Genomic DNA, 27,639 nt, shown 5'->3' on the forward strand with positions numbered 1-27,639 from the left:
TGTTCTTGAGCTTCTCGTTTCAGTGTCCAGCTGTACTCGAGGTAAAAATTTGTTGTCTTGGGAAAAAAAAAAAAGAAAAAGAAAAAAAAAAAAGTAATTTACTGTGAAGCACTGGCTGAAAATCATTTTCTGAACTGCTGCACAATTTTAATCAGACGCCCATACTGTATCCAATCAAGGGAGGATTTGCCAGGGGGGTAGGGGGGCGTTTTGCTGTGGCCTTCCCCAGAGGACAGTAAATCCAAGCTCTGCTCTGGAAGACAAGATGTCTCGGGCTTCGCAGCCTGCCCAAACCTAATTTGCACTAGAATTACATGGCCATTACTAATGTATACAGTGACTCAAATTGATTACTTTGCTATTAGTAAGAGCAACGCACTGGCTTTGGTGATGGCAGCTTCCGACTGAGGAGTACAAAGGGGAGAGAACAAAGCCAAGCTGTTGCTTTGAAAGAGTATGAGGAGGACCACGGGGGCGAGGAAGGTCATGCTCAGGAACAGTTTGGGAGGCAAAAGAGTGCGGGGATGGCTGGATGCAATATTTCATGGGCTTAGCACATCTTGCATTAAAAAAAAATATATCACCTGGCTTAATCTTGAAGTCCCTGAGGTCTTATCCCATGTAATGGGAGTGTCTCTGGTTTTAATTCAGGACTTCATGGGAAATCCCACGGGATTTCCCCTTCATGCTGGCAGTCCCGGGGGTGCTGCTCTGTGGGAGCACTCAAAGATGCTCCTGCACAGTCTCACCCACTTCAAGGCACTTACAGTCTGGGTGGGGGCAGAGACTCACACCCTGCACCGCTGATAAGCTCTGCCACGAGGGCTGCATCTTTCCCCATCGGCCTAACGACAGCCAAAGCTTCTGAGAAATTTAGGGACTGCAGAAATCAAGCCTGTGACACCCAAGGGACCTGCTGATGGCTGAGGGACGTGATTCGGCATCCTCCCCTCCAGCATCGCCATCAGTATGGTCAGCTTTCCGGTAATCAAATCCAAGCTCAAGCCCATTTTTACAGCCAGTCTGTCTAATCCAACTGTGGTTTCGTTACACCACGCTCGGTGTGCTACTGTGGCTTTCCAGGTGCTTCAGGCATGGCCACCCCACTTTTGGAGGCACTGCAGCACCCAAGAGCATTGGCTGGGTCACAAAACAGCCCGAGGGGAGGAACGCATATTTTTCATAATTCATGGGAGTAGGAGGCTGGCAAGGAGATGGGCTGGTCTTCCTCCAGATGGACACATCCATGCAAAGATGGGACAGGACTTCAGGCTGTTGAGCACCAGCAGCTCAGTGGGTGGTGGCTCCATCCTCCCTCGATGCCGAGCCCTGTCCCCTCAGCTGCCGGGAGCTGCCAGGAAAAGCTTGCACGGGTCTTTATTTGTTGTCTTGGGAAACATTTATTCTCGACACAAACCAAATTGACCTCTGTAATCTGCCACACACCTCCGCTCTGTTCCTTAAGCAGAGTTGAAAGCACTTCCTTCCAGAGCTGTTTTCTGCATCTCTCCCCACCCACCGCCCGCGCCATCGTCCCTCTCAAACCAACATCAACAGCCTGGCGTTCAGCTCTTGGAAGGGAGTATTTTGGGAATATTATGTTGCCACAGCTGCTAATTTTTTCACATGGCAGGTGGGAAACCTGCCTTCAAACCCTGGTTGAAGGGCACGATGGCAAAGGCCAGTTGCTCTGTAATATTTTACAACGGGGGAAAGTGGGGGTTGTTTGTAGCCAGCGCTGAGTATCCATCCTGGAGCATCCACACGGACACTTGAGATATTTTAAGCAAATACTCAAAGCTCTTGTTCGGTCTTTTCCTCCAAGCTATGGCAAAAGCAGACAAGCCATTAATTGCACAGGCAGATGGCTATTAGGAAGCGTGCGAGAACTGGCTATACCGCCACTGTGTAGGTGGAGCTGATTAGATGGACCTGAATCAAAAAAAAAAAAAAAAAAGAAAAAAGAAAAAGGAACATTTCCTACATTTCCTTTGCTGCATGGTGAGAAATGCTTTTCCTGTGTGACTGCAGAAGACAATTCAAAAATAACAACAAAATTGCTCCTCACTTCCCCACTGAGCCAGGTTACTAGCAAGAGCACTTAGGGGTTTATATATAATTCCTCCACAGCTTCACTCCTGGGAAACAAACCCACGAGACCAGGATGGGCACAGGAGAGTTTGGAGTTTTCTTCACACATAAAGAGACCAGGCGTAACAGTACCAGAGGTCCCCACTTCTCTGCAAGCTGCCACCAAAGAAACCCCTCCCTGTTCCTCTGCTGTCCCATCTTTAAGCAGCTCTGGTTTATCCACCCGACTGGCCCTACTTGGGATGTATCTTTGGAGCTCCTTCACCATGGAGACCTCCCACCAAAGATGGCCAAAGCAAGGCTGCCCTGCTTCAGCAATCCATTCCACCCACTGGCACAGATGCTGAGGGTGCCAGGTAGCCAAGAGACCTTCTTCAAATCCTCCAGGGCTGACGTGGCTGCTTCTCTGGCAAGCAGCCTGGGGGACAGCATGGCCAGTTTGGTAGGGTTTGTACAAACTGGAAGGTTCCACTAGAAAGATCAGTGGCTTCAAGTCTATGAACTGTATCAGAGCAGGCTGTGAAAGCACGTCTGCTTGGCCATCTTGCTAAGACAGGTGGTGAACTGGCAGAAGAACCTCTATTTAATGGTCTTCCATGACAGAGGCTTAGCTTGTCTAGCCAATTCCAACAAATGGCTCATGACTGAAAACCCTCAGAGAAACCCAGTGCCCATCTCCTCCAGCAACCACTGCTGGCCAGATTAGCCAGCTTCTGCAAACTCCAGGGTTTGTTACCTACTTCCCTCCGTTTATTTTACAGGACACCCGAGTGTCTCCGTCAGGGAGATGATTCCTGTGACAGAAAGGACACTCCAAGTTGGGTGTTGCAGCACACCTGAAGCCCTCTGGTGAAAGAAATCCTCAAATTTCTGGGTGTGTAGCTTCTCCCCTTCCAGTTGCTGCCTGCCATGTCTAATACTTGTCACTATTTCAGGACAGGGACAGTTTCTCCACAGGTTAGTGGAGCACTAACACGATCAGTTAATGAGACCCATCCTTGCTACTACAGGACAAACTGAAAATTGCAAAATGGTGCTCCGAAGGGAACTGACCACACAAAAATGAAGAGCAGAACTTTAAAACCCCTCCCATAAGTTGTGTTTACAGACGCAAAGCAATAGCATTACAAGACATCAATGCAGGGTTAAATCTCCACCCAGAATGAGATTCATGAAGACGCTGGAGTCAAAATTGTCTTCTGAGCAGATACACAACTTGGTTGGTCAAGCTAAAGGCACTTTCAAACATTATTGTCAAAAGCCTTATCTAGGAAAAATCATTAACTTCATACTGCCCAGCTGTCAATATAACGCTCGAAACCACAATTCATTTTAAATGGGTATCTCAGTATCACAAGCAGAAAGACAGTTATTACGGGTCAGAGACACTTGACTCACATCCCCCCATCACTTTTGGCCACCGAGGCTGACACTGTGGAAAGAGTCTGCCCTCAAAAGGCCAAATGCCCAAAGTGCACCGAGCGGAGCTGGTGGGCTGCAGCCCGAAAACCTGGAGCACAGCAGCAGATCTCCCCTGCATCCCCTTCCCTCTGCCTCCTACTCACCACCACTTCCACCCCGACTCCCGACCAGCAGGGACAATCCAGAGTAGACACTCAAGGGAATACCCGAAAATCACTGTTATCAGGCTGAGGACAGCCCAGATGCCAACTTCCCTCGCCATTCAGTTATTTAGCTTTAAAAACAAACATATTAAAACAGCCAAGGAACAAAGGACAGGCTTCTCCATTTCCAGCTCAGCTGCATCACAGAGGTTTTGTGTCGTCACTACAGATGGACACGGGAAGGTGATTAAGTGTGCAACAGGAATGACAGATGGACACGAGCACGGTTCTCAGGACGGATCTTGAAGCAGTTACTTATGGAGGTGGCTCAAACAAGTGTGTAAAACCTCACTGTTACTTGTCTTGTATTTCCACTTGTAAAGAAAGTACATATTTTTGCTAAATGCCAGACTCCAGAGTTTCAGACGATGAGACCAGCAGAAGACAGGCAGGTGAACGTACTCTTTGGCGCAGCCCAGCACTGAAGTGGTTTCACCGTTCACCACCTGCTGCTGGTCTCCAAGGGGAGCTGAGGAACACCAACCATGCTCAGAACTGAACTATTAAGGGAGTCTAGTCTATGCCGTAAGCCACGAGGCATGAAAATTATGATAATTGGGGCTTGTAGGAATTCAAGGGAGGGCACGTAAGGCCCGAGGAGGTACTGAGTTAGGAGCAGGTGGTCTCCAGAGCAGCCTCTGAAGGAGAGTGACAAGCAGCACTTGTGCTGCTGTCGCAATGGGAAGGTGTCAGCAGAACAGGGAGATACCTGGAGTTCCTCGTGCACGGCTGCTGCTGTCCCAGAACAGGGTTTTCACTATGGATGGACACGTATCTGCAGCAGGACAATTCCTTTCAGCTGTCCCTAGGTGTGTGTGAGCGCTGCCGGAGAGATGTGTCGCCTCTCAGCTGAAAGGATGAGAAGAAAGGTAGAAGGCTGAATTAAAAAAAACATAAATAATTCAAATAATGGGGAAAAGAGAAAGACAATGCAAAGAGCAATGACCGGGTACCTTTTCCAGAAGGTGACACTCCAGGGAGGCACACGAGACCATCAAGAAGCACATGGAGTATCTGGCTATTCGTTATTCCAGGCAACACACACAGACATCCCCCACGTTCTGCAAAGGGAGAGGTGGCTTGTTGTTTTTGCAATTTACTGTTTTTGTTACATTTGATAGGATTAACAAACAAGATTCTGGGGTAAAATTGAAATGAGCAAACGTTTTGTCAGGATTTCACCCAATTTCTCTCTAATTTATGTGGGCAGTAAGCTTTTATGATGTCTTTAGCTAGTCACATTTCTGTTTTTAAATGTCTGGATTTTGTAAATATGTTCTTGGCAAACACGAAAGTGTCATGGGAACCATAACTGCTTTATAAAGTGATCTACTTTTGGATACTGCAACTGAACTGAGATGAAGGAAACCATATATTTTTTAGAACATCCAAACAATGAATCACAACATCCAAATAATGTTCCTGATTCATCCTTTGTGAAAAAGCCCAATTCGGGCTGGCACTACATGACCCTTCTCAGAAACTATAAACTCTCACATTAAAACTCCTGAAGGTGTCTTTATGGTCCAACTCCAAATTTATACAGATTCTTACAATTAAAAAACCTCACATCTGAATATTTCCAGTTTTTACTCTTTCTTTCTAGATGAAAAATCTCAAGAGAATACAAGTCACACTGATTTATGTCTGAAATTCAAGAGGTATACACAAATGAAGTTCAAAACTAATGAAAAAAAAAATATCATTAAATCTCCAAACCAGATGCAAATCTGAGCAATTTCAGTTGCTGCTGAAACAGAACTGGAAATGCATTTTTAGTCAATCTTCTGCTTCCACGTAGAAGTTTTGTTGTGCAGTTTATAGACCAAAGACGCCGACACGGGGTAGAAAGGCAGTGAGTGACTACTACAAACAAAAAGCAAGCAGTGCTCACCTCTCCAATCACACAATGTGCAAGAAACCACATCCATCCAAACTTAGTGGTGAAAGTGAAATATTAAGCTTACATTATTTTACCAACACCAAATCTACACAGGTAGCAACTTCTGTAAACTGTTTCTATTGTTTTTTTTTTAAAAATGCAGTATTATACATGAATGGAAGAAGCCCACTGCAAATGACAACAGCTGACAGCTACTGACATGCTAAGTATCCAAGGCACACAAGGTCAGGAGAGGTAAGAGACAATCTGGTTTAGTTAACACAACTAAGTAAAGACTGTAAGGGATTCAGATTATGTCCTACAGGTCTCTAACAAAAGCATTAAACAAAATATTTCTAAATTAATTTAATTTTTTAAAAATCCCAGAAAGTACTATTGCTTCTACTGCATGAAAATGAAAGACATTTGTAGGCGGAATTGCATTTAAACACGTTCCAGTTTTACTCCCAAGGTGTCTACCATCTATTTTTATAATATTCCTAGAAGGGATTCCATACAAACCCCAAGTCTGACGTCTCGCTTGGAAAATAGCACAAAGCCTTTTCTGGAGGTCCAGGAATCTATTCATGCCAGAAAGGGGTCATTTTCATTTCCCACATCTTACCAGTGCCGCTGGTGTGTGCATCGTGTTACACAAGAACGAGCGAACAAACCACGTGTGTGCATCGTGTTACACAAGAACGAGCGGTACTCCGAACCCATCAGCTTTCAAATGTTTCTTTATTGTTTTCACAGTTCAAAAAAGGATCATTCATAGAGCCCTCGTCTTTGTGTTTGCCTTCAGGTCCCCTTTCAAAATACAAAACCCCAAATACCTGCCCGAACAAGCACTCAGCCAGCTTTCCCTTCTCTAGCTGCCACTTTTTTTTCCTGCAGGAGTTCTTCTTCCTTCTTCTTGTGAAGCTTTAGCAGATACTCATCAGGCTCAATCCCTGCCTCCCGTAACTCTGACATGGCTTTCTCCAAGCGGTGCAACGTGCGGGCGCTCTGCACCTTTCGAGCAGTGATGTACAACGTGAACTCCTTGAAGCCTATCAGCTTGCAGGTATCCACCTCGCAGATATTTTTAACATCTTTGGTTTTGTTCACCTGGGGGAAGAAAACTAAGCCTGACATTTTTTCCAGATCTTCAACATTTACTTGGAACTCAGTCAGCTGGTGATTGAAGCCTATGGGATCGTTCGGCACCACGAAAGCCCCCAGTACCAAGGGCTCTGGAGATGTTCTGCTCCGTCTGGCGAGGATCACCTTGTAGAGGTGGGATGGTACAGCTACATCATCCTTCCCGATGACCTGTCAAAAGGAAAGTTGTTACAGATATAGATCTTATCAGTTGTGGGGAGAAAAAAAAAGATGGGAGGCTAATTATTTTACCTCTGAAAAGGAGTTACGGCATGTAACTACACATCAAAATCACCTATAGTGTTATCAGACTAGACACTGAGGTGGAAAGCACCATTCCATTGCACCTCCTTATATAGTTGGTCAGGAATGAGCTAGTTATTAGATGCCAGAACAACTCTCTCAAAGAAAAAAAGCAGAGCAAAGAACACTTCACCGCAGGGTTTTTTAGCCACTGTTGGTAGGAGACTTTCCCAGAAGGTTCTCTGCCTTCCACCTATAACACTACTGACTTTGTATTATACTGTTAAGAAGGATGATGCAGACAGAAGGTCAAAAGGTTAGTCAGTAATTGCCTAAATATTTGTAAAGATCTGTGACCAGGAGCTCTGGTAGAAGAACGAACTCAACTTAAATCCCCCAAGCAGATCCTACTTCAGTTACGGCTCAAACTGAACTGGAACCAAATGTGAAAACCACATCAGGGAAAGAGGGAGTCAGCCAAGACCCCAGCTCCCTGATCCTGGTGCAGATCCATAAGTGTAGCTGATGTGAAGGGCTGGTGGAGCTCCTTTCTCATCCTGCACCACACTGTTACTGCTTGGAATGCCAAGCAACAGTGACTTTTAATGCTTGGAATGTCAGCAACAGTGACTCAATATTAGGTTCCTGACCTGACAGTTCCAAATTATGTGTTTTTTAATATGCATTTCAAATTAACTCACTTTCTCTCAGTTATTTTTTGTATCTCTATTACCCACAAACAGGCTGTATTTAAAAGCCACATTACCCAAGGAAGCTTTTGTTTTGAACGGATCTGGATATAAAGAAGTACATTCAATGACTCAGTACCTTGGAAGAGAAGTCTATCCAAAGAAAATGCACCTATTTTTACATAAATTCAATATGATTCAACTCAAGAGCTTGTGCATGTTGGGTTTCATGCTGGGTCACTCAGACCAGGATCCAGGAATCTAACTCAAGCAGCAGCAGGAGACAATCACGACTCCAAATTCAAGTGAAATCTGTTAAAAGCTCACACACACATGTATACAGCAGACACACCACCCTGTGTCGGGAATAAATCCAAGGGAATACACCTAGTGGTGATAAATGTAACATCCCCAGTATTCAAAAAGTGACAGCCTGTATTAGGATTATTTTTTTTATCCTTCAGTGTTCCTGAACTGAGCCTGCCACGTTAACAACATGTAACAGCCTCACATGGGGAAAATTTGAGTTTTGCATAACTCCTGTATAACAACCCTTCTAAAATTTGTACTTTTATTCAAATGGCAATAGAAGAAAAAGATGCAGACGCCTTACAAGAACTACAAAGGCAACTTGTTTTATACCTAAAATCTGTAATTTGGTACCATTTCTAATATTTGCAATATCTGCAAAAGCAAAGACTGCTTGTTTTGATTTTTTGACAGCTTTTGTTAGATACAGTTAAAATAGAGTTTCAGAGAAAGCAGGTATTTATTTCACTGCCACAACCGATCACATTAATTGAAAGTATTTTACCAACTAATCCCGCATATCAGTTCAGACACGATTTATCCATTCATATATTCAGTGTAACTCAATCACAAAAGAAACACTTCTTATGTGTGCTTTATTCTGAGAATATTCAGCACTTCTGCAAAAGAAAATATGTTTTTAAAACTAAACTCTGCCTGTGGCTACTGAACCAAGGTTCACATCAGACTGTTCCAATACTTAACTCATTTAGTTATGAATTTTTTCAGTGCTTGTAGTGTCTTCTACCTCTGTTGTCAGTTTTTTAAGTGACCGGTCTTTAAGTCTTACTGGTTAGACCAAAACCAGAGAAAGTACCTTTAGGAGAAAGGGAAACCTCTGATGAATAAAGTTGTTTCATGTTTTATATAATAATGTATTTATAACATTACTACTGTCTCTGGCAGACACATGGTCTTAGATTTCTTTACTCTATTACGGAATACTTCCCCCCTTCCCTAAACTAGACTATTTAATGGCTTTGCTGTAGTTTAAACTTTTTTCATTGTGTTTTTTTACAAAAACAATCTTGCTTATACCACCAACCTTCTCCTAAATAAAGCTCTGCCTAGACATCTAACAATCATTGAAACTGTTAAGCAATAAATAAATGCCTTATGCCAAATCCACTTTCCCTTTCAACAACGACAGATGTCTTGATAGGGAAATTAGAGCTCCTGAGTGTCAAAGCACTTTGCATTTAGCATTCAGTGTGGGTGAAACTAGAGTTACAGCTCCTCGGGATCAACGGCATAAATAATCAAAACTGACTGATGTGCAGGTAATTTTAAAGTATACTAAAAACGCATCAACACTCTCTTGTATGTGGTAGGTTAAAAGCGAATTAAAAATGGATGGTGTTGGGAGTTTAACCTGTTTGAACTGGGTGGCACTCAAACTGGGGAGTACACACAATGTATTGGGGGTGAGAAGGAGGGAGCCAAGAAGCACAGAAAGCCCTGAGGAGGAGAGGAGGGAGTTCACATTTCTGTAATCACCCGAGACTGTGACTGACACTGCTGAAGGCAAGAGGCTGGAGCTCCTTTTCTCCCCCTGGAGCAGGGAGCTTGCAGAGCCTGCACTGTGATCCCACCTCCTGCCTGCTCCCAGGGCACGGTGAGGAGAAGGACAAGGCTGTCCACAGCCACACTGCACCCTGAGGCTGCCGTAGCCTCCTGAGAGAAGGCAGTAGCGACACTAAACCCTGTTCTCCACATTTTTCCCTGGGCCAACAATCTCCTGACCTTCAGCATTCCTGTGCAGTATGGCCTGCACTGCCTTTTCCAGGCCTCTTCACATCCTTTTTTCCCCACTATAAATACATGTGTACGTACTAGGTCCTCCTTAGCTCGGCTCCCTCCCCTTCTCAACACCTCCCACGCACACACACACATACCAGCATCCACTGTCTGTTGTATAAAAGACTAGAGGAAGGGTGAACACACAGATGGAGATGCTACAAGTATCTCCAATTAGGGGGTAGATGGCATATGTAAAACAAACAGGTGAATACGTGTGGAGTGAGCAAGCAGAGGGAACCGGGGATTGAGTCTGAGGGCTGAGTGGGTGGATAGAAAGGCTGGGGAATGAATAGAGCTGCACATAGAATAGTTAGGTATGAAATGGAAATGCTGAATGCCTGAAGTGGGTGTTAAGGGAAAACAGACCCTGAGCTTATGTAATAATATGCAAATATATATATTCTATGCAAAATAATGCACATTCGTGGCTAGTATAGGCCCTTGTGAAGGAGGGAAGGAAAGAAGGAAAAAGAGGACTAGTTCAAAATTAAGGAAGGGTTGGCCCTTTGAGAAATATAGTTCCAAATGCAACTCAACTCTACACAGGCAACGGCCAGACATGTAAATTATGTACCACTTCAGTTCCACATAAGCTCTCTTTTGAGGGTTTAAAATAAAAATTTAAGTAGTGCTCAGGCTTTATACTAGTCCTCTGAATAGCAGTAAACTACTTCTGTAATTACTTCACTGAGTTCTAATACTGTTAAAGTGATTAAAGCAAACTTCAGCCTACCGAACAGCAACAGTCCACAAATGATTCCCTTTCCTTACATAAAACGAGGCATAAAAGTTCTATCCTCAGCTCATTCTGCTGGAGGAGAATACCAGCAAAGGAAGGTGCTTGATTTCTCTGACAGAGTAAATATGCATGACAAAGAATATATATGTTTTTTCCTGCAGTTTAACGCTTGTGTGACCCATGCACAGGATGCATCACCAATAATTTATGCAGTCAGCGTGACCCAATGATTCCTGTTAAATGCAGTTGTGGAGCATGCCATAATATTTCAATCAATCATTATGCTCTGTAATATACCACAATTTGCTTTTTTATGGGAGTAGATACAGAAGGTGCAGATGAATGTTTCCGTAGATTTGCCCCCCCACACACACACAGCTCAGCCACCTGGAGAAAGAAGTAAAGCGTGATTCTGCAGAAGTGAAGTTTGCAACAGGCAATAGGTAGGAAAAACAAACTCAACAATTCATTTCCTATTGCCACCTAGAGGATTTTCCTACCCAACTACAACAGCCTGAATCACCGCTCTGATCTGCACCATCCCATTTATCTCAATGCATGCCTACCAGAGGCAGAGAGCATATGCTCCCATTGTAACAGAACAGAAAATGGGTTAAGATTATCCATGCACAGATGTTGACTTTGATTTGTGCTTGTCTATCCACAGGGAGCAGATGATCTTTCAGCAATCAATGCCTGAAAGAGCTCGCTGTCCCAGCTGGGAAAGAGCAATAGTTTTTAATAATATCTGTGATTCACAAAAAAAAATTTCATGCGCTAATACATCCAAGAAAAAACAGCAAGGGTCTGTTGAAAAATCACTGCAGTCACACCATATTGATAACAGGCCACAGGGTAACTTCTTGTGTCATCCTTTGAAAATCTCCTTTTTGCTATTCCTATAAAATTTTCCTTAATCTTTCAAATTTTCAACAGTCTTATAACAGAAAAAAAAAGGACTCCAGCTAAAAGCCTTCTTTTTATAGCGTAAATAATATTCCTTTCCCATCATCAGTTGGAAAATCAACACGGAATTTCAGATACAGTTTCTCTTTGCTGTCTGTATCAGTTCAACATAAAAACGTTCATTGCCCAAAGTTTTTGCAGCTGCTCATTCCTTTCACTTTTGCTTTGCTCTGTTTTCTCTGGTGATCTCATGCTGGCTGAAGCCCTAAGACTGAACTGGTGTTGTCTAATAATGCAATATTATGATAATGTCATTTTCAGCACAGTGTTTATTGTTTTTTATTATTATTGACATCGTTATTGACATTCCACAAGTGTGTATAAATTTGTTCTACTCCTCGATGCCCAATTAAAGGTGGACAGCTGTCATGAGGACCGGCCATTAAAATGTGTGCAATTCCTGACATTTAGAGATGTTTACATATTGCTAAAATAACAAACGTGTCGGTAAGCAGCCTTACAAGCTTAAAGAGCTCACAGGGACAGACACAAGATAAGGGCAGAAGTAACACTATTTCTTAAAAAAGAGAGAACTCATTGAGCTTTGACAAATTCAGTCTCATAGCCCTGGATGGGGATTTCTCTTAAGCTTGGCTTTCCTCATGATTTTGGCCAAATCAGTAAACTGTTCTTGACTGTAGCTTTTAAAATTGGAGGAAGGAAAAAATTGATAATATTTATGGAGTGCTGAAGTATCACAATAAACAATGAAGATATCTGCTAATGGCACCTAGGGTAAGTTTAAGCATATGGCATTAACTAACCTCACCTTTATGGTGGCAGTCAGATAAATACAGGGCAAAGCAGTCCCTAAAAATTACAGTTTGGAATTTATGAGAAAAAAACCTCGATTCTTACATAAACAGGACAAAAGGAACATACACACTGTAATGGCAGAACACTTTAGATTATATTAGAAGAAAACAGTGTTACTCTTTCTAGAAATTTTAAGACATACACAAACGCTGTCATATTTTCATTTTATACTGGACTGGTTACAGCTTCCCAGAGTGGTAAGAAACCTATCATCTTTTAAAAAGGCAGGAATAATTTTTAAAAGAAAGGACTCATGAATTTAAAAGTAGTATTTTGCCACCTAGTGTCTAGAAAATGAAAATCAACTGTGTAAAGAATTAGCAAAAGGGACCAGCCTTTCATCAGCAAGGGCCAGCTCTGGATTGGCAATTATCTGAGATTCTCTTAGAACCTGGTAAACAGAAATCACATTCAATCATGCCTTAACTGCCAGCACACACTGAAGAGTCCTTGCCTCAGAGGGTACCATCATCAAATACATTAAAATAATAGCTCCAGAAATTCCCTCTACACTCCAGTAACCGTTTCCTCCCTTTCTTTCTCTGAATAATAACTAGATTTTAGAACAAAGCCACACTGCAAATCAGAACTGCCGGAGAAGAAGCATACACACAATTCTCTATGTAACAGTTCCTCCGTCTATGTCTGGCAGTAACAAAATTAAGACTTCTGTCACATTTCTCGATGGACAGAATTCAAGGGCATCATTCCTGTCACCCAAAATAAGACTGTTGCTTTCTCTGAATAGGCATTTGTTTTCAGCTGTAACTTGAGGCATGATACTGGCCAGGTCCATCAGATGTTTTATTGTAGATAAGATCATTCCTGCTGATACAACTCCACGTTTGACAAGCCAGAGCTTTATTACAATTTAGTACTAAATTCTGTATAGAAACAGACTTTCTGTTAGTATAAAAAATTACATTTGCTACTAGTATAATTTCATTTACTTGATCATCATGACAGCGTTAATTGCCTCCACTCTAGTTCCTGCTGGATTTGTGTTAGGCAGCACTGAATCTGTTGATAGTTTCCCCCCCCATATTTGGAAGAACTCTGTCAGATGGCATTGAGAAGAGCTGAGGGGTGTGAAGGCAGAGCTAGCAATAGAGACAACAGAAAATATTACAGATGAAAACCAAAATAACAATCTGCAACAACACTGCACTGCCAAGCACTACAAAATGCAAATGTATGTACTTCAGGAAAATTTAATTTATTATTATGGCTGGTCTGATTGCTATTGCCAAATCATTCCACAATCCTAAAATTAAATAATAAAAAAAAAGAGATGGTTAAAAAAAAAGCTGTGCCTAAATACATAGTTACGGCATTAAAAGGCACACCAATCCAATCCCCCCTTTTTTGTTTGTTTTTTTTTTTTTTAATAAAGAGGGTGTGTATACACATTATGACACTGTATTTACATGTTTGACAGACTACTACTTCCACAGAATCCATTTAACTTATTTAATACTGAATCTACTACAGTCCCTAGCACCACTCTTCCTATAATAAAAGAACCTTCGGGATGGGTACAGTGCTAAATAAAAGCAACCCCATAAATCTATCCTGTACCTTTGGTGTCTCTTCTCCACTCTTAACCCAGTGTCTATTATTTTCATTTGTACATCATGTCTAAATTTAGGGCTGACAGAGCTCTAGTTGTTTACACCAGCTGATCTAAGATCTAGCCCTTTGCACAGAGGTTTTACGGGACATGTATAATGGACCTAGATCCATGAGTTGCCTGCGTAGCCTTGAGCCCACCTGGAGAAGCCAACAAATAGTAATAGTCCCCAAGTTTATCTCCTCCTTTAATGAGGACTCCTTCCCCTACAGTATCCTGGCTAGGAGAAAACCTCTACTACTTCTGAAAGTTGACTGAAGAAAACCATGAAATACCATCTTATATTTGAGAGGTGCAATTAGTTTCCCAGGGACTTACTTGCCACAGAACTAGATGACAAGTAAGTACATCTTCTGATACAGTTATTGTGCATCTCTGGCCCAGCCTAGTTATTCAATTTTGAAAATTAAACAGAAGTCACGATTCCAGTATGAACCTAGCATGTCACTAAAAAGTACATAAAAAATGTTTTCTTCAAACAACAAACAAAATGTTATCTAAACTGTACTTCTGTTCACCAATTTTTCTTAAATTAACATTTACTACGATGGCACTGGGAATAAGAAGGGTGGAGCATTGAGCATGATGCAGTAGAATTATTGCAAAATTCATATTTCAAGCTCCAAATCTGCTGACAGAGGAAAATCACTGAAGTGACAGTCACTGAAGAACAGTAATGTATAAAACAAGACAACGTCATTTTGATTTGATCTGGACAAAACCAAAAAACCTGCATCTGCCTCTCCAATGACGCAGAACAGATTTTTCCTGTTGGCATTTTATTTTACATATATTCTCAAAATATGTTTTTCAGATACCAAGCACAGTCATCAATCTACTCTTTGCAATAAAAGCCTCCGCTGGAGACAGATGAAATGACAGAACATATCTGAGGATCCAGCAAGTTCAGCCAATAGATAGAACGACGCTGGCATCTAAGGAGTTCAAGGTTAATTCCCTTTCTGGAATTAAACAGCAAATGGTACCAGAGTCCAAGCAGGAACTGGGAACAATGCCATGACCGATGCTCTGTTTTTCCTCTATAGTGATCTAAAAATAACCTTTTTGGATGTCTGATGAGAAAAACACCAGCCTGTAAAGCCATGGATATGTATTTCACCACTCCTTTAGCCAAAAACAAGGAAACTAAGATCGAAGAGAGGAACTGAAACAAATCAATGCAGACACATTCACTGTAGTACTTCTGTGTTTTCCTTTTTCCACAGTTCTAGTTTCAGAGAAGAAAAATGTTAGAAAGGAGCTCAACCTTAACAGTCACATTGCCAGATTACAGGTTGTGAGTTTCAGCACTACTGTGTATCCTACAACACCTCTCCTTAAACGGCACATACAAAGAAAAAGGACACCTTCTCACATCAGCTTCATAAGCCCAAACAATAAGGACTGAAAGCCTTTCATTTCTAAGACACTTGTTTGAACCCAGCAGAGTTCACTCCAAAAGACAGCTAAGAGGTACCTTCCCTTCCCATTCAGCTGCCAACTCTTAGTGTGCTTGGTTTAGGGGCAGAACCCCAGACTATCAAAATCAATGGCAATGACTGCAATTATATCCCAGGTATCTGTTTGAAAAGAACTTCTCTCTGGTGCTTTGACAGGTTGTGTTCCCTCTTCTAAGTGTATGTGTTGATGTAAGAGGAAAAAAAAAAACAACAAAACAAACAAAATGCACACCACTCTATTCTGAAGTTTCTCTCCCTAAAGGACAACTTCAATGGCAAACACAAGAACTTATGCTATAAAGAGATTTCAAAATAACAAATTCTCAGCCTGTATTTATTTACACTTAGGAGCAGAGCCAAGGAGGACCCAATCAAATAATTTTTTACAACAAAACAAAAGAAATCCCCCAAATCAATATTTTACTTTTGCCACCTGTAGACAGCATTATCTGTACTTAAACACAACTTAAACACAAATGGATTTACATACCGAATAACACCGTAGGAAGTTAAGGATTTATTAATGTGACCAAATGGTGAAATAAAAACCCCAATATCGTCATTCCACTGCTTTCAATTTCACGCTGAACTTCACTTCATAGTTTATATTAAGACCAAAACTGATAAAACATTCATAAAAGACCAGAGTTGTCATCAAACCCAAAGATGATGAAGACATCTTGGCAACAGACAAGAAAAGAACGATAATCAAAGCTGCATGGACATTTTGTGCCACTATTATTCCATCACCGTATCCTGCTATCAAGTTACTTTGAATAAAAGCAGCAAGATGCAATGCTTTCTCTTATTTTTACCTGTGGAATACTACAATTTACATTTCAAAACCAAAACGGAGAGCCAAGATCATTTTTCAGAAAATGTAATCTTTCCAAGTAAACACCTTCTCTAGAGAAAAACTAGAAAAAGATGACCCAGAGTGAAGTGAAGCGGTTGATAAATGATTCAGCTGCTTCCTGGAAAATCATTTTCAGTTATAAAATGTTCAAATCAGCTCAGGATTTTTAATTCTCTGCTATGCAAGACCAATATATATTTTTAAGGATAAAAAATAAATGCTGTATCCTGACAGCTACTGAAAGGCAAATTCCAGCAAGCAAAGAGCAAGCCTGGAGAACCCTCAGAGTATCATTCTGCGTGACAATAAGCCAAATGCTCAGCTCCAGACTGTTGAAAGGGAACATCTCCCTCCCGCTCCCAGCCATGTGCTTTTGGATATCTCTCATGCTCTCACCAGTAAGCGCTAGACTCTTCCATGTGCTGCTCTATCTTTCTACAGCAGTAGGAAACAAGCCCAGTAAGCAAGTAAGGAGTCCAGTACGGATGGTTTTCTACTGCACTGGGTCATTAAGCATCTTGTGGGAGGATCTGAGAGTCATCAGGACTGGCAGACAAGAAAAAGGACTGGAAAGTACAATGGGCAATAGCAAAGTCAGCGCTGTCCCTTTGGGTGGCAAGGAACCGTTGCCAGTCTAAAGCTGGCTTTGCCACTAATTTATCATGTGACATTAGTCATAACCCTTAACCATGGCTTATTTATCCACTTGAAAATAAGCACAGTTGTCACCTTGCTCGCAAAGATGTAGTGAGAGCTGAAGTCTGGAACTGCCACTGAACATGAAAAAGATATATTGTTATTACTGCATTTTCATAAGCATAACATATGACTGTCTGGGAAAAAAACAAACAAAAAACAAAACAGAAGCTGTGATTTCGTCACAGTCAAGGTTACAGATATGTGCTGGTGGGGACTTAAGAGGCAGCTTTTGAAGAAGTAAAAAGGTAAAAGCGAACAGGAAAAATTACATTCTATCATGACTGAGTTCCAAGTAAAATCAAATGGAAATCAGCTGTCTATTTATAATGGAGAAATAGGCCCTAAATCTTACTGCTAAACAAGCCAGTGTTGAAAGCTGAACATGTCTCTCTTTTGTGTCTCATATCCCTCTGAAACAGGGGCTTGTTATAGCAAGCTCATTCATTGCTCCTCAGAGAACTAGTTGGACAGCTGAATCACTCATGAGCTGAAGCTGCAGTTGATCTGAGTACTTATTTTCAAGGAAAAGTGTTTTTTCAAGAGGTGCAAAATACAGCATTTATTATTTTGCATTATGCTAGCTTTCATCTAGCAACTGAAAACAGCAATAATATCTCATTACAGTAGGGTCAGGAGGTAAAACTCCCTCCCTTGAATACCTTACTGTGCTCAAACCCTACAGATGCCTAAACACATGCTTACAAAGAGTAAGTCAGGATAAGCAAGAATAAATACACCTCTCAACTTGATAGCCTTTCCTGTCTGTCAGTCTATCAGTGGTGGTTTCTAGGGATGGTGAATTTTCAATCCTAAATCTTCAGAGTGTTTTAAACAGGTAATAAAAAGGGGAGACCAAAAGAAGGGAGGGGTTCCACTACCACAGACCAGCAATCACCTTGCATACACCTAAAACCTACTGAATTTGAACAAAGTCTTTCAATTGACTATGGTATGCTCAGAATCTCAGATGCAAGGCCTCATCTAAGTGATGCATACGGGTTATCTGCAAACAACTGCTTTTGCATTTAATGGAGCACGGGCATTCCAGTACCCTACACAGTTTTGAGAAACCCACACTAACTTTGTATTGCACTGTTTCTAAGATTTATCAATAAATGACATCAATAATGATCCCTACACACCAGCAAAACCCACAAAGTCTCTATTTAGATACTGTCATGTATTATAGAAGTCAGAAAACTGTTTTATTGCAGACTGTGAACAGATATTTAATAGATCTCCCTTTGTAAATGAAACCAATTATTTTAAAATTATACCTTTTCAGTTGTAGGCAAGATATAACATCTCTACTGAACTTGTTCCAACTAGTACTAGACATTTCACACATTTTGCATGTACTAGGTTGTCTAACTTTGTTTTATCAAGCTACAATATTAATTTTAAATAAATAAAGTACCACCACTGCACTGTTAACCCAGCAACATATATACATACCTGATACGTAACACTCTTCTTTCCATCATCACTTGTTTGAGGCAAGGTCAAAGGTCCAGAAACTACCCAAACATCCTCAAATCTCTCGGTCAATTCCCGACAATACATTTCCATTCTGGAACATATTTATCAGACAGGGTGAAGTCAGCTGGGAAAACTTAACACAATAATCTATGAAACATACTGTGAAGGGCAAGATACACTACTGATGGTTTGGGAGCATTTTTCTAAACTCATGTGACTGACCCACAGGTCAAACAAAGTAAAAACGTAAGGCCAAGCCACACTTCCCACTTGTCCCAGGTCTGCTTCGTTACAGACAGGCATGTGTTATCATGCACATTTGAAAATGATTTCTCTGGCCGTACCACCTGCCCTGAAAATCTGAATTCTCTACTTCTTCCCACGCTTGACATTAGAAGGATACTGTTGATGGTCACTTGGGATTAGTGACCTGTTTTAAACTGCAGGTTGTGGGGTTATTACTTTCAAAGGTTCTACCATATTACTGGATTTATATCTTCCTCCCAAAGAATCAATGTCCGGCAACGGACAACTCTTTCCATAGCTCAAAGTACTTAGGAAATTTTCTATGTGTTGTTCCCACAAGTCTACTTACTGTTTTTTTTTAATATAAATCTGTTTAAAAATAAAGTAGTAACCCCAGAAACAGTAACATTATTTTTCCTTTTTAAACTAATTGATTCAGTTTACTACATAACATTTTTTCCCAAATATGAAGATTTCTGGATCAGGTCTATTTCACAAAAAACAAAACATTATAGCCTATTTTTGATGTAACACCCCAGGTGTTACAGAAATCACACACAGTGAGGGTCCATTGGTCCTTTACTAAAGGTAAGGGTTGCACTGCACTCAAATAGACACACAGACCAGAACATGAGGCAGATGAGCTCAGATATTCTGGCTGCCTCTGTAAGGTGGATGTTTCACCCCCTTCTCTGTCTCATCCCTCATATCTCTCCTTTGGGCCACCTTTAGCACTCTTCATCTGTCAATAACCCTGATAATATTCTCTTTTTCTTGTGCTGGATTAGTGAGTTAAATCAGCTCACACAAATCAGAATTAGCAGAAATGAGCCCAAGGAGGGATGAACCCCTTCTTCTTTGGTAATAGCTGCACAAATCAGAATTAGGAGGAATGAACCCCTTCTTCTTTGGTAATAGCTGCAACAGGATATGCCAAAGCATTGACCACAAGCTGATTTTTTTCCTGCTGTTGTCAGCTTTGCTTCCAAGCAGCTCAGCTCCCCAGGCTGTCTCCCAGCATGGCCATACAAACATCACCCAGCACAAGGAAAGAATGGGAATAAAGGCAGCTGGGGAGCAAAGTGCTTTCGGTGACAGCAGGGACAGAGATCAGATGACAGTGACCACGAAACCGCACTCAGAACAAGACAGAAAACAACAGTTAAACATCAGGGAAGAAAGAAGCATGCATGTTTGGTGGGTGGGAAGGAATAAATACTAAGGTGCAGTTAGACCACACCACTGAACCAAACCAATAGCTTACTATCTAACAGCTGGCTGAAAGATGCTGACCTGCTCTCCCCTTTCCTACCGCTCCCCTTCTCTGCCCCAGCTGAACAGTCCTACTCCATCTTCCGTCTCGGCTCTGGCACTCATCTCACCAGTTGATCCAATTTTCTAATCTGGCAGAAACATAACCAAGCAAAACAAAACGTGAATCAGTTTAACTGGGTTAGCAAATGGAATTGACTCGCTGCAGTCAGGCTGGTACCAGAGCTGGAACTGGGAAAGCAGCAAAAAGCACGTGGCTGGAGGGCAAACACCGCTTTAAAAAAACCAGCAGATTGTTAAACTGACTAAGCTGTATTGCCTACCTGCACCTCAGAAGACAATTCAAGAAGCAAGCAATTTAAAAAAAAAGAGAAAGGAATAGACTACTGAAGCCAGGAAGGGATACAACAAACGTGAAACATGGTGTCCTTAAATTATTTCTCATTATAACAAGTGACTGACAAAACATGTGGCACAAATACCTTGTTCGTGTATTTAAACCGTGGGGATAAGGTGTTGGGGTTGGAAGAAAGTGGTAGCAGCTGCTTAAATTGTGGGGCTGATAGTGTGAGGGGAAATTTTCAAACACTCCCCACGATTTCCTGATTAGGGACAGATCCTACTCAAGGGAAATAAAGAGGGTTTCCAACTTTGAATTGTTACAGATGTCTAGCTTTGATATAAGGAAATTTTATGCTCAAATACTTGAGGTATTAAGACAACGCAAAAAAAAAATCTCTTAAAATGTTATAGCATTTTATTTGTCTATAAAACAGTATAACCTTACTGAACGCCTCATATGATTTTATATGCATACTTATAAAACTGGAAAGCAGTGTGCAGTTGAATGATGGTGCATTTTTGATAGACTTTTAGCACAGTACTGTGCATAATTTTGCTAACCTTCCCCTGAGCAAACCTTGCAAAATTCATCATTTTCCCCTCCTGCTTCTGCTTCTTAACATTCTAGAAGTCCAATGCAAGAAGCACTGGATGAATGCTACTTTTATGAATCTTTTCCTCTACTAAGAGCTAGGAAAGAATAAAAATCCTACATGAAGAAAGTTTAAATTTGTCACTCGCTTCATCTCCAAGCCGATCCAGCTGGTGCTTCCAAGTGACAGAGAACCTGCCTGGCTGCTACTCAGAAGCCAGCCCTCGGAGAAACCCCTAAGACCTGAAGCAGTCACAACTCAGTGGGGAGCACTCAGTTCTCCAACTCAAAGTGAACCACTGTCCACATACAGAGATGTGAATACTCTCGCACTGGAAGAGCTTTTTTGAGGAAGAGATGTTAAAGCAAGATCTAAATCCTTTTCTTGCTTCTACTGAGTTTTCTTTAAGGACAGAGATGTCAACCCTGGTACCTTTACCCACATCACCCAGAAGAAGTAATTTTTTCTATTCTAAATAAATGTCCTCTGCAGTTTTATTGAATAAAGAACAAACGTAGCCATTATACTGTTCTTGTACTGTGAGGACTGAGCTGCTTTTCATTTCAGAGAAGGCTGCTGTCATCTCTATAGATAGTTTATAAAGTGCTCTAGAATACTGAGATGTGAAGAAGCTTTAAAAATATAGCAGTTTTGATTTATGCCACTGCCTGATATTTTTCACTCATTTTACTTACAAGTAATTTCTCACCTGTTCCAAAATCCAGCATTATTTTCATAATTCTGAGGCACGATGTTAGACAGGTAAAACGTTTCGGCCATGGCTGTCTGCACGCAGAAAGAAAGTAATATAATTTAATTGAAATACTTACAAGCTGAAAACATATTTTAGAAGTTTTTGAATCAGAATCCATTTCTAGTTAAGTCTTAACATTATCAACATAAACAGTCAGATAAAACATAAGTCAGAATACCTACAAGATTAGTTTGGTTTAAATGGGGCATAACTGAGGTGCAAACTTTGCAAAATAACTCTTTTTTTTTTTTTTAACAGAAACATAGCACAAGAACATCCAATTCTAGAGGCACATAGGAATTACTATGTTGCCCAGTATCAGTTTTGTAATGCCTCTGAAGGAAGCAGATACTCCTCCTTTTGAATGGGACGTGTTCCTTCACCCATGCTTTTCATTTATTTGACTGCCTAATGGCTACCTTTTTCTTTCCCTTACAAGGAAAAGTTTTATTAAAAATATTAACCATTATTTTGTAAACACTTAACATGCAAATGATGAAATGATTTATGAGACCATAATGGTCAAATATCTACACATCTGCTTAATTTTATCTTTAAAAAGAGTCGAAAAAGTTTTATTAAAAATATTAACATTATTTTGCAAATACTTAACATGCAAATGATGAAATGACTTATGAGACCATAATGGTCAAACATCTACATATCTGCTTAATTTTATCTTTAAAAAGAGTCACAATCCTCTCTGAACTGAAGCTCACATATCTCCAGATGCAAAGGACCTGGTGCTAAGAAACTACACATATGCAGGGAAATGCAGGAGAATAAATGTCCAAGATCTTAACCCAGAATGTTCAGAGGTCCTGTATTTGGCAGTATTTTTCACATATTACTTCTTCAAAGTGTAGGGGCTGAAACTCCTCAGGATAATGAGCAAACACTACCTCCGCTAATTAAACTGTGAAATTAAATTTTTATAATCCTGTATTTGAAAGATTGTATCATCTCACTGCATTTCAAGCCAGGTCCAAGAACTCTCTGCACAGGTAGCTCACTAGAAAAAAAACCTCCTCAGGTATCACAAATAAATAACCACAAAGACACAGAAATAAAATGACTGGCTCTTTCATCCACCACATGCCACTGTGCTGTCACTCTGCCCCACTGCATACTACTCTGCCTGGCAGACATACAAATTCAAACTGCTTCTTAATTGACAAATTACTGCATTAGGCACATTTCACAAGAGGATCCAATAAATCCAAGGCTGCTTTGTTAGTCAGCCAAGGCATTAGAGCATGCTTTTCTTACAGCTTAAATAAATGGCAGGTGAAGACATTTTATAGACTGAAAGAACTATGGCAAAAGAAGGTTCTAATTTACCTCATACACATTGCCAGAAAGGAAAAAGCCTTTTAAATCATCCAGGCAATCCCCTTGCCAATACAGAACAGTACTTAACAGTGTCTTTGCTTTGCCCAATCTAGCCTTAAACATCCCAGCACCTGTTGGTCAGGATGAAGTCATCGCTCCCTGTCTCCCTTTAACCGAGCTTCAGAAGACACTCTGGAGGCTTGTTTGGTGAAGGTTATCACCTGCCTTTTACAACCTGACATAGAAGAGGTTGAGAACACTATACAGTACCAGATACATTCACACCATCTTTGCCAAACCAGTTAATATAGGTGTGATTTAATGAAGAGAGGTATGTCACCAAAGGTTGCACCTGATTTAGATGCCTGAAGCAGGCTGTGAGAGCATCCTACAGTGCTCAGTGAGGAACAGAACTCGTAACTCCCAGCCCAGCTCTGTGCATCAACAATGAGACCATATTCTATCTCAAAACAAACTGCAAAAGGAACGTTACACATTGCTTCTACGGGTCTTTTGACCCTTTCCGACTCATAAACACAGATTAAAAAGAAAGAAAAAAAAATCCTACTGTTGAAAATTTGTTGTCTCCTGCTGGTGCCATGTGTCCTCGTGACCATCCGCTCCCAAGGTAGTCTTCATTGACAGCACTAAACATTAGAGGGATGTTAGGATCTGGTCTGAATTTACAGTGCCTTCGGTCTGCGTTGCCTGAGAAATAACACACTGAATTGTCAGGTTATCATTAAACCATCGTAACAAAAGGACACAAAGAATTGGTTCTGTCACATCTTGTCAAACGACCCATGCTTAAGGATTCAACACATCTATCTAAACTTGGTATTTTTCTCCTCAACCATAAAAAAAGAATAATTCTGCTTAAATATCAGTGCTCCGCTTCAAAATTCTTCCCAGTACAGATTCGCTTTTTAGGACAATGAAGAGCTGTGTATCTTCACCAGCTGCAATTCCATTTTCATGTTTGAGGCACTACAAGTGGCATTTTTTCCAAGTCTAGCCTGGAAGTAGAATGGATGCATCTTGATGAAGTTACACTTGCTAAAATGACAAATCCATTCAAGCGACAGACTTAAGTCATTTTTTTCTTCATGGGCACAGAAATAAGCGTAGAGCTTTCCCGTTCCTTTCTGGGATTCTCCTTCTGCCTTTCCAGACATTTGGAATTCGTGCACAAAAAAGACAAGGCCTAAGATTTCTGGAAGATAAAAAACTTGGTGGGGAAAGGGTTGTGGGGGGAGCTAACACAACTGTTGCAGAGATGGCAGCCCACTCTAAGCTGATATCTTTTCTAGGGAGCTTGTGACTTCTTCCCATGTTTACTGGCCATATACCTATATTTGTGTCCTTGCACTGTATAAAGGCCCAGTCAACTCCTTAAAAAAGAAATTAATTTGAGTAGGCTGCAACTTTGAGTCTATTTCATCCCAAACACTGACTGCTTCCTTGGAAAAGCGATGGCCAGAAGGGACTTGAATGAATCATTTTGGCACTGACGACCTCCAATAAGACACCATCTTTCAGAATTCTTACTTCTTTAAAAATTTTATTTAACCTCTGCATTTAAGGCAAAGGGAAATTTACCGATTAAACTTGAAAAATGGAAAATATATCCTCATTTATTCTCTATTCACTGCTTTGATAAAAATGAATAATTTCTTCTGCAATCAGATTTGTACATCTCATTTACATGTAAAGCTAATTTCTTTCCACCATGTTTTTAAACATTTAAGTTCTGACTTAACAATAATTTTTTTTTACAGCACATAGTTTCAAACTCCAGTACATGAAAGCTTTTTGTGACCTTCCCTGGACAACACAGTTCTGCCTCAAATCTCAATTAGAATAGCTATGAAACATAAATTGGAGCTGAATGCCTCAAGATATTTAATTTCAACTTGCAGGTTAGTTGCATGTGATCATTTGGAAAACATTTTAACAATTCAGCTCTTAAGGCCCACTTGAAAATAAGCCTGGAATTACTGCTTTCTTCTCAGAAAGAAGTGGAATCAACGATGTTACTTAGGGGCTGGTTATAAATATTTTCAGGATCACGCTTTTAATTTTGAAGGGTAATTTGAAGACAGTGATTAAGATATATTTAGAGGGCTACTGCGTTCATAAAACACTTTACAATTATACTGTTACCTCCATTACTAATAATTTGCCTTATAAAAACTGAACTAATGCTATAAACTTAATTTACAATGACTGTATACCATTCATATTTCATTCACCGTTGACAGCAAAAAAGCACTGAGCCTCTGTCTTGCATAAAGAACGGGGAAGAGAGTATTAGATAATGCACATCAGAAAATACAACAGAACTGCATCAAAGTAAATAATGGCTGCAGTGAGTAGGTATGCCCTGTCTAGCTTTGAACAATTACAACTGTTGCTGCCCTTTGCTCCATTTCTCTCTCACAGATGGATATTCATCTGTTCTTCCCATTCTAAACAAATTTCTTTAAGATGAAGATGTTTCTGTAGACCTGACTCCACAAGCATTCAGACATATGGAGCAGGACCTAAACTGACATAAATTGGCCCACAGAACTAACTACACAAGCTAAGGAAGCAAGAGCAATTTTAAGTGCCTGAGCAATAACACTGAACTTTGCAGGTCTGAATCAGGTAGGAAAAGTTTCATTTTCAGTTTTTCATCTTCTCTACAGTCATGTTTTAAAGGGGTAAGTTAAGCTTCCCTCCTGGAACATGGCTTACAGTACTTACACCAACCCAGATATATAGGTATCTGGTGCTAACAGACTGTTTCAACAATTCATAACTGAAATTTCTCACAGAAGGTAGCTCTAGTTCTTCTTCATTCCTCCCTTTCATACTCAGCCCTTGGGCCAACTCTATCTTAGAGGCTTCAGGATGTTGCACATTCAATATCAGACTAGTCCCAACAAGAGAAAGAACACTGAACAAGCCAGTCAACCAGCAGTGACAGATTTCTTTTAAATCGCTGGCAACATCAGTCTTAATGCTGTCACGAAGCTGACATCCACCCAGAGGCCTGCTGCCTCCAGTCACATTGTGAATGGGTGGAAATATCCATACCTAGAGATCACTCCAGGATTTTTCACCCTGCCTGCTCCTGGGCCCAACTTCTGTGAACTGCAAAGCCCACTCTGGTGCCCTAAATGTAAGAAAATAAATACCAACATACCCAGTGTCTTCTGTTTTGAAATATGTTCAATCACCCATCTAGGCACCCGTTTTGCCTGGTCATAAGACAGTGCATGATTTGTGTAAACTCTGGTCTCTGTTCCAGCTTCAGGGAATCCATATTTTTCCAGCAGAGTCTCTTCTACTGGTTCTAAGGAGAAAAAAAACCAAAAAACATTCAAAGATTAAACGTGATCAGAAATACAACAGTAAAAAAAGCATCTCAGTGGATGTAGACATACTATACAGGGAACTACTCGAGGGTACTGCCACTATTATGACCTAAAAATTATTAAGGGAGCTATCCAATGAAAATCCCTTCTACCAAATAAGTTGTGCTCTTCATCAAGTCCTCACATGAGGACATCAACTCTAGGACTAGCTCATCCACTCTAATGCCCACACACATCTACATAGCAATTGCTGTGGGCTGGCTTTCAAAAGAAAAGCTATCAGATATTTAGGGACAACTCGGGCAACAAGGAGTTAGAGACACAGGAGATCACCACGCACTTTTCACCCTTCAGAGCTGGAAATCACACTCCTCCTCACAAACTGCAATGTACAAGTTGAGCACAAGCACCAGTCCTGCCCTCACTGGGAACACTTACACTCTGTTAAATGAATGAAAGTTTCACTTTTGAGATTATTTTTTTTTTCAAGTAACATTTTTTTCTCTCACGGAGGAATATTTACATCCGTCTTACTGACTTCCTCGTCCTCCAGCCATCTGTTTGAGAGCAACTCAGGCTTTTAGAGCCATTCTTCCTGTGCTTTCTGATGCTCCAGAGAAATCTAAAGCCTTAAGGCTGCAGCAAAAACCTCTAATTCCCACCAGGCCCTGGAACCCCCACACAGCCCCGTCCCCACACCTTGCACCCCCAAAGCCCTCATTCCCCCACAGCAAACGGGCCAGGGCTTCCCCAGGCCAACAGCCACCACTCCTTGGTGGCCTCCTCTGGCCCGACGGCCTGACCTGAACTATGTGTTCATAGTAAACGTTCTCCATCACTACACAGGACGTTTGCAGCCGTCGTGGTAGCCACAGAAAACCCCTTTCCTCGCCTGTCACCACCACTTTGGTGCGAGCAGGCACAGCAAGGAGAACCTGCCTTCCTAATGAAGCGAGTTACAGCTCAGCGTCCCCAAACAACCTCCCCCCCGCTCCGCCCGGCGCAGGAACTCGGGGAACTGCCCGCCCCGCTCTGAGCACCGAGGGATGGAGGGACCGGGGAGAAGGCTGCTCTGAGGAGAGGGGAGCGGGTTTAGAAGCGGGGGTGCCTGTGGGGATCGGGGCCGCGCTGAGGCGCCGCCGCTCCCGCCCCGCGGAACCACGGGGTCGCCGCGCCCGGCCTCCCCTCAGCCCCGCTCCGCTTACCCTTCGGCAGGGTTCGCCCGGGGACCGGCTCCGGCTGGCTCTGGCTGCGGAGGAGCCACCACGCAGCCCAGCACGAAGCGGCGGCGCCCGCCGCGGCCCCCCAGAC

The 27,639-nt window shown here is 41.5% G+C and overlaps 1 protein-coding gene across 1 annotated transcript; it reads right to left on the reverse strand.

Moving 5' to 3' along the window:
- Positions 1-6,320: 6,320 nt before the first annotated feature.
- Positions 6,321-27,632, reverse strand: EXOG (endo/exonuclease (5'-3'), endonuclease G-like). Its single transcript, XM_014944882.1, has 6 exons — positions 27,534-27,632; positions 26,157-26,306; positions 23,535-23,674; positions 21,590-21,666; positions 18,404-18,518; positions 6,321-6,912 (listed from the first exon to the last, which is right to left on the reverse strand). The coding sequence occupies exons 3-6, from the start codon at positions 23,619-23,621 to the stop codon at positions 6,451-6,453; spliced, it is 741 nt and encodes a 246-aa protein (XP_014800368.1). The 5' UTR covers positions 23,622-23,674; positions 26,157-26,306; positions 27,534-27,632; the 3' UTR covers positions 6,321-6,450.
- Between the last annotated feature and the right edge of the window lie 7 nt (positions 27,633-27,639).

The sequence above is a fragment of the Calidris pugnax genome, unplaced genomic scaffold, assembly GCF_001431845.1.
Source record: "Calidris pugnax isolate Ruff unplaced genomic scaffold, ASM143184v1 scaffold54, whole genome shotgun sequence".
In the NCBI taxonomy this organism is placed as follows: domain Eukaryota; kingdom Metazoa; phylum Chordata; class Aves; order Charadriiformes; family Scolopacidae; genus Calidris; species Calidris pugnax.

Coding starts and splice junctions, on each gene's coding strand:
- EXOG (XM_014944882.1), bottom strand. CDS start 23,621: ATGTTTAGTGCTGTCAATGAAGACTACCTTGGGAGCGGATGGTCACGA. Junction 18,519..21,589: donor AATGCTGGATTTTGGAACAG/GTGAGAAATTAC, acceptor AATATGTTCCAG/AATGGAAATGTATTGTCGGG. Junction 6,913..18,403: donor AGAAGAGTGTTACGTATCAG/GTATGTATATAT, acceptor TCCTTTTGACAG/GTCATCGGGAAGGATGATGT.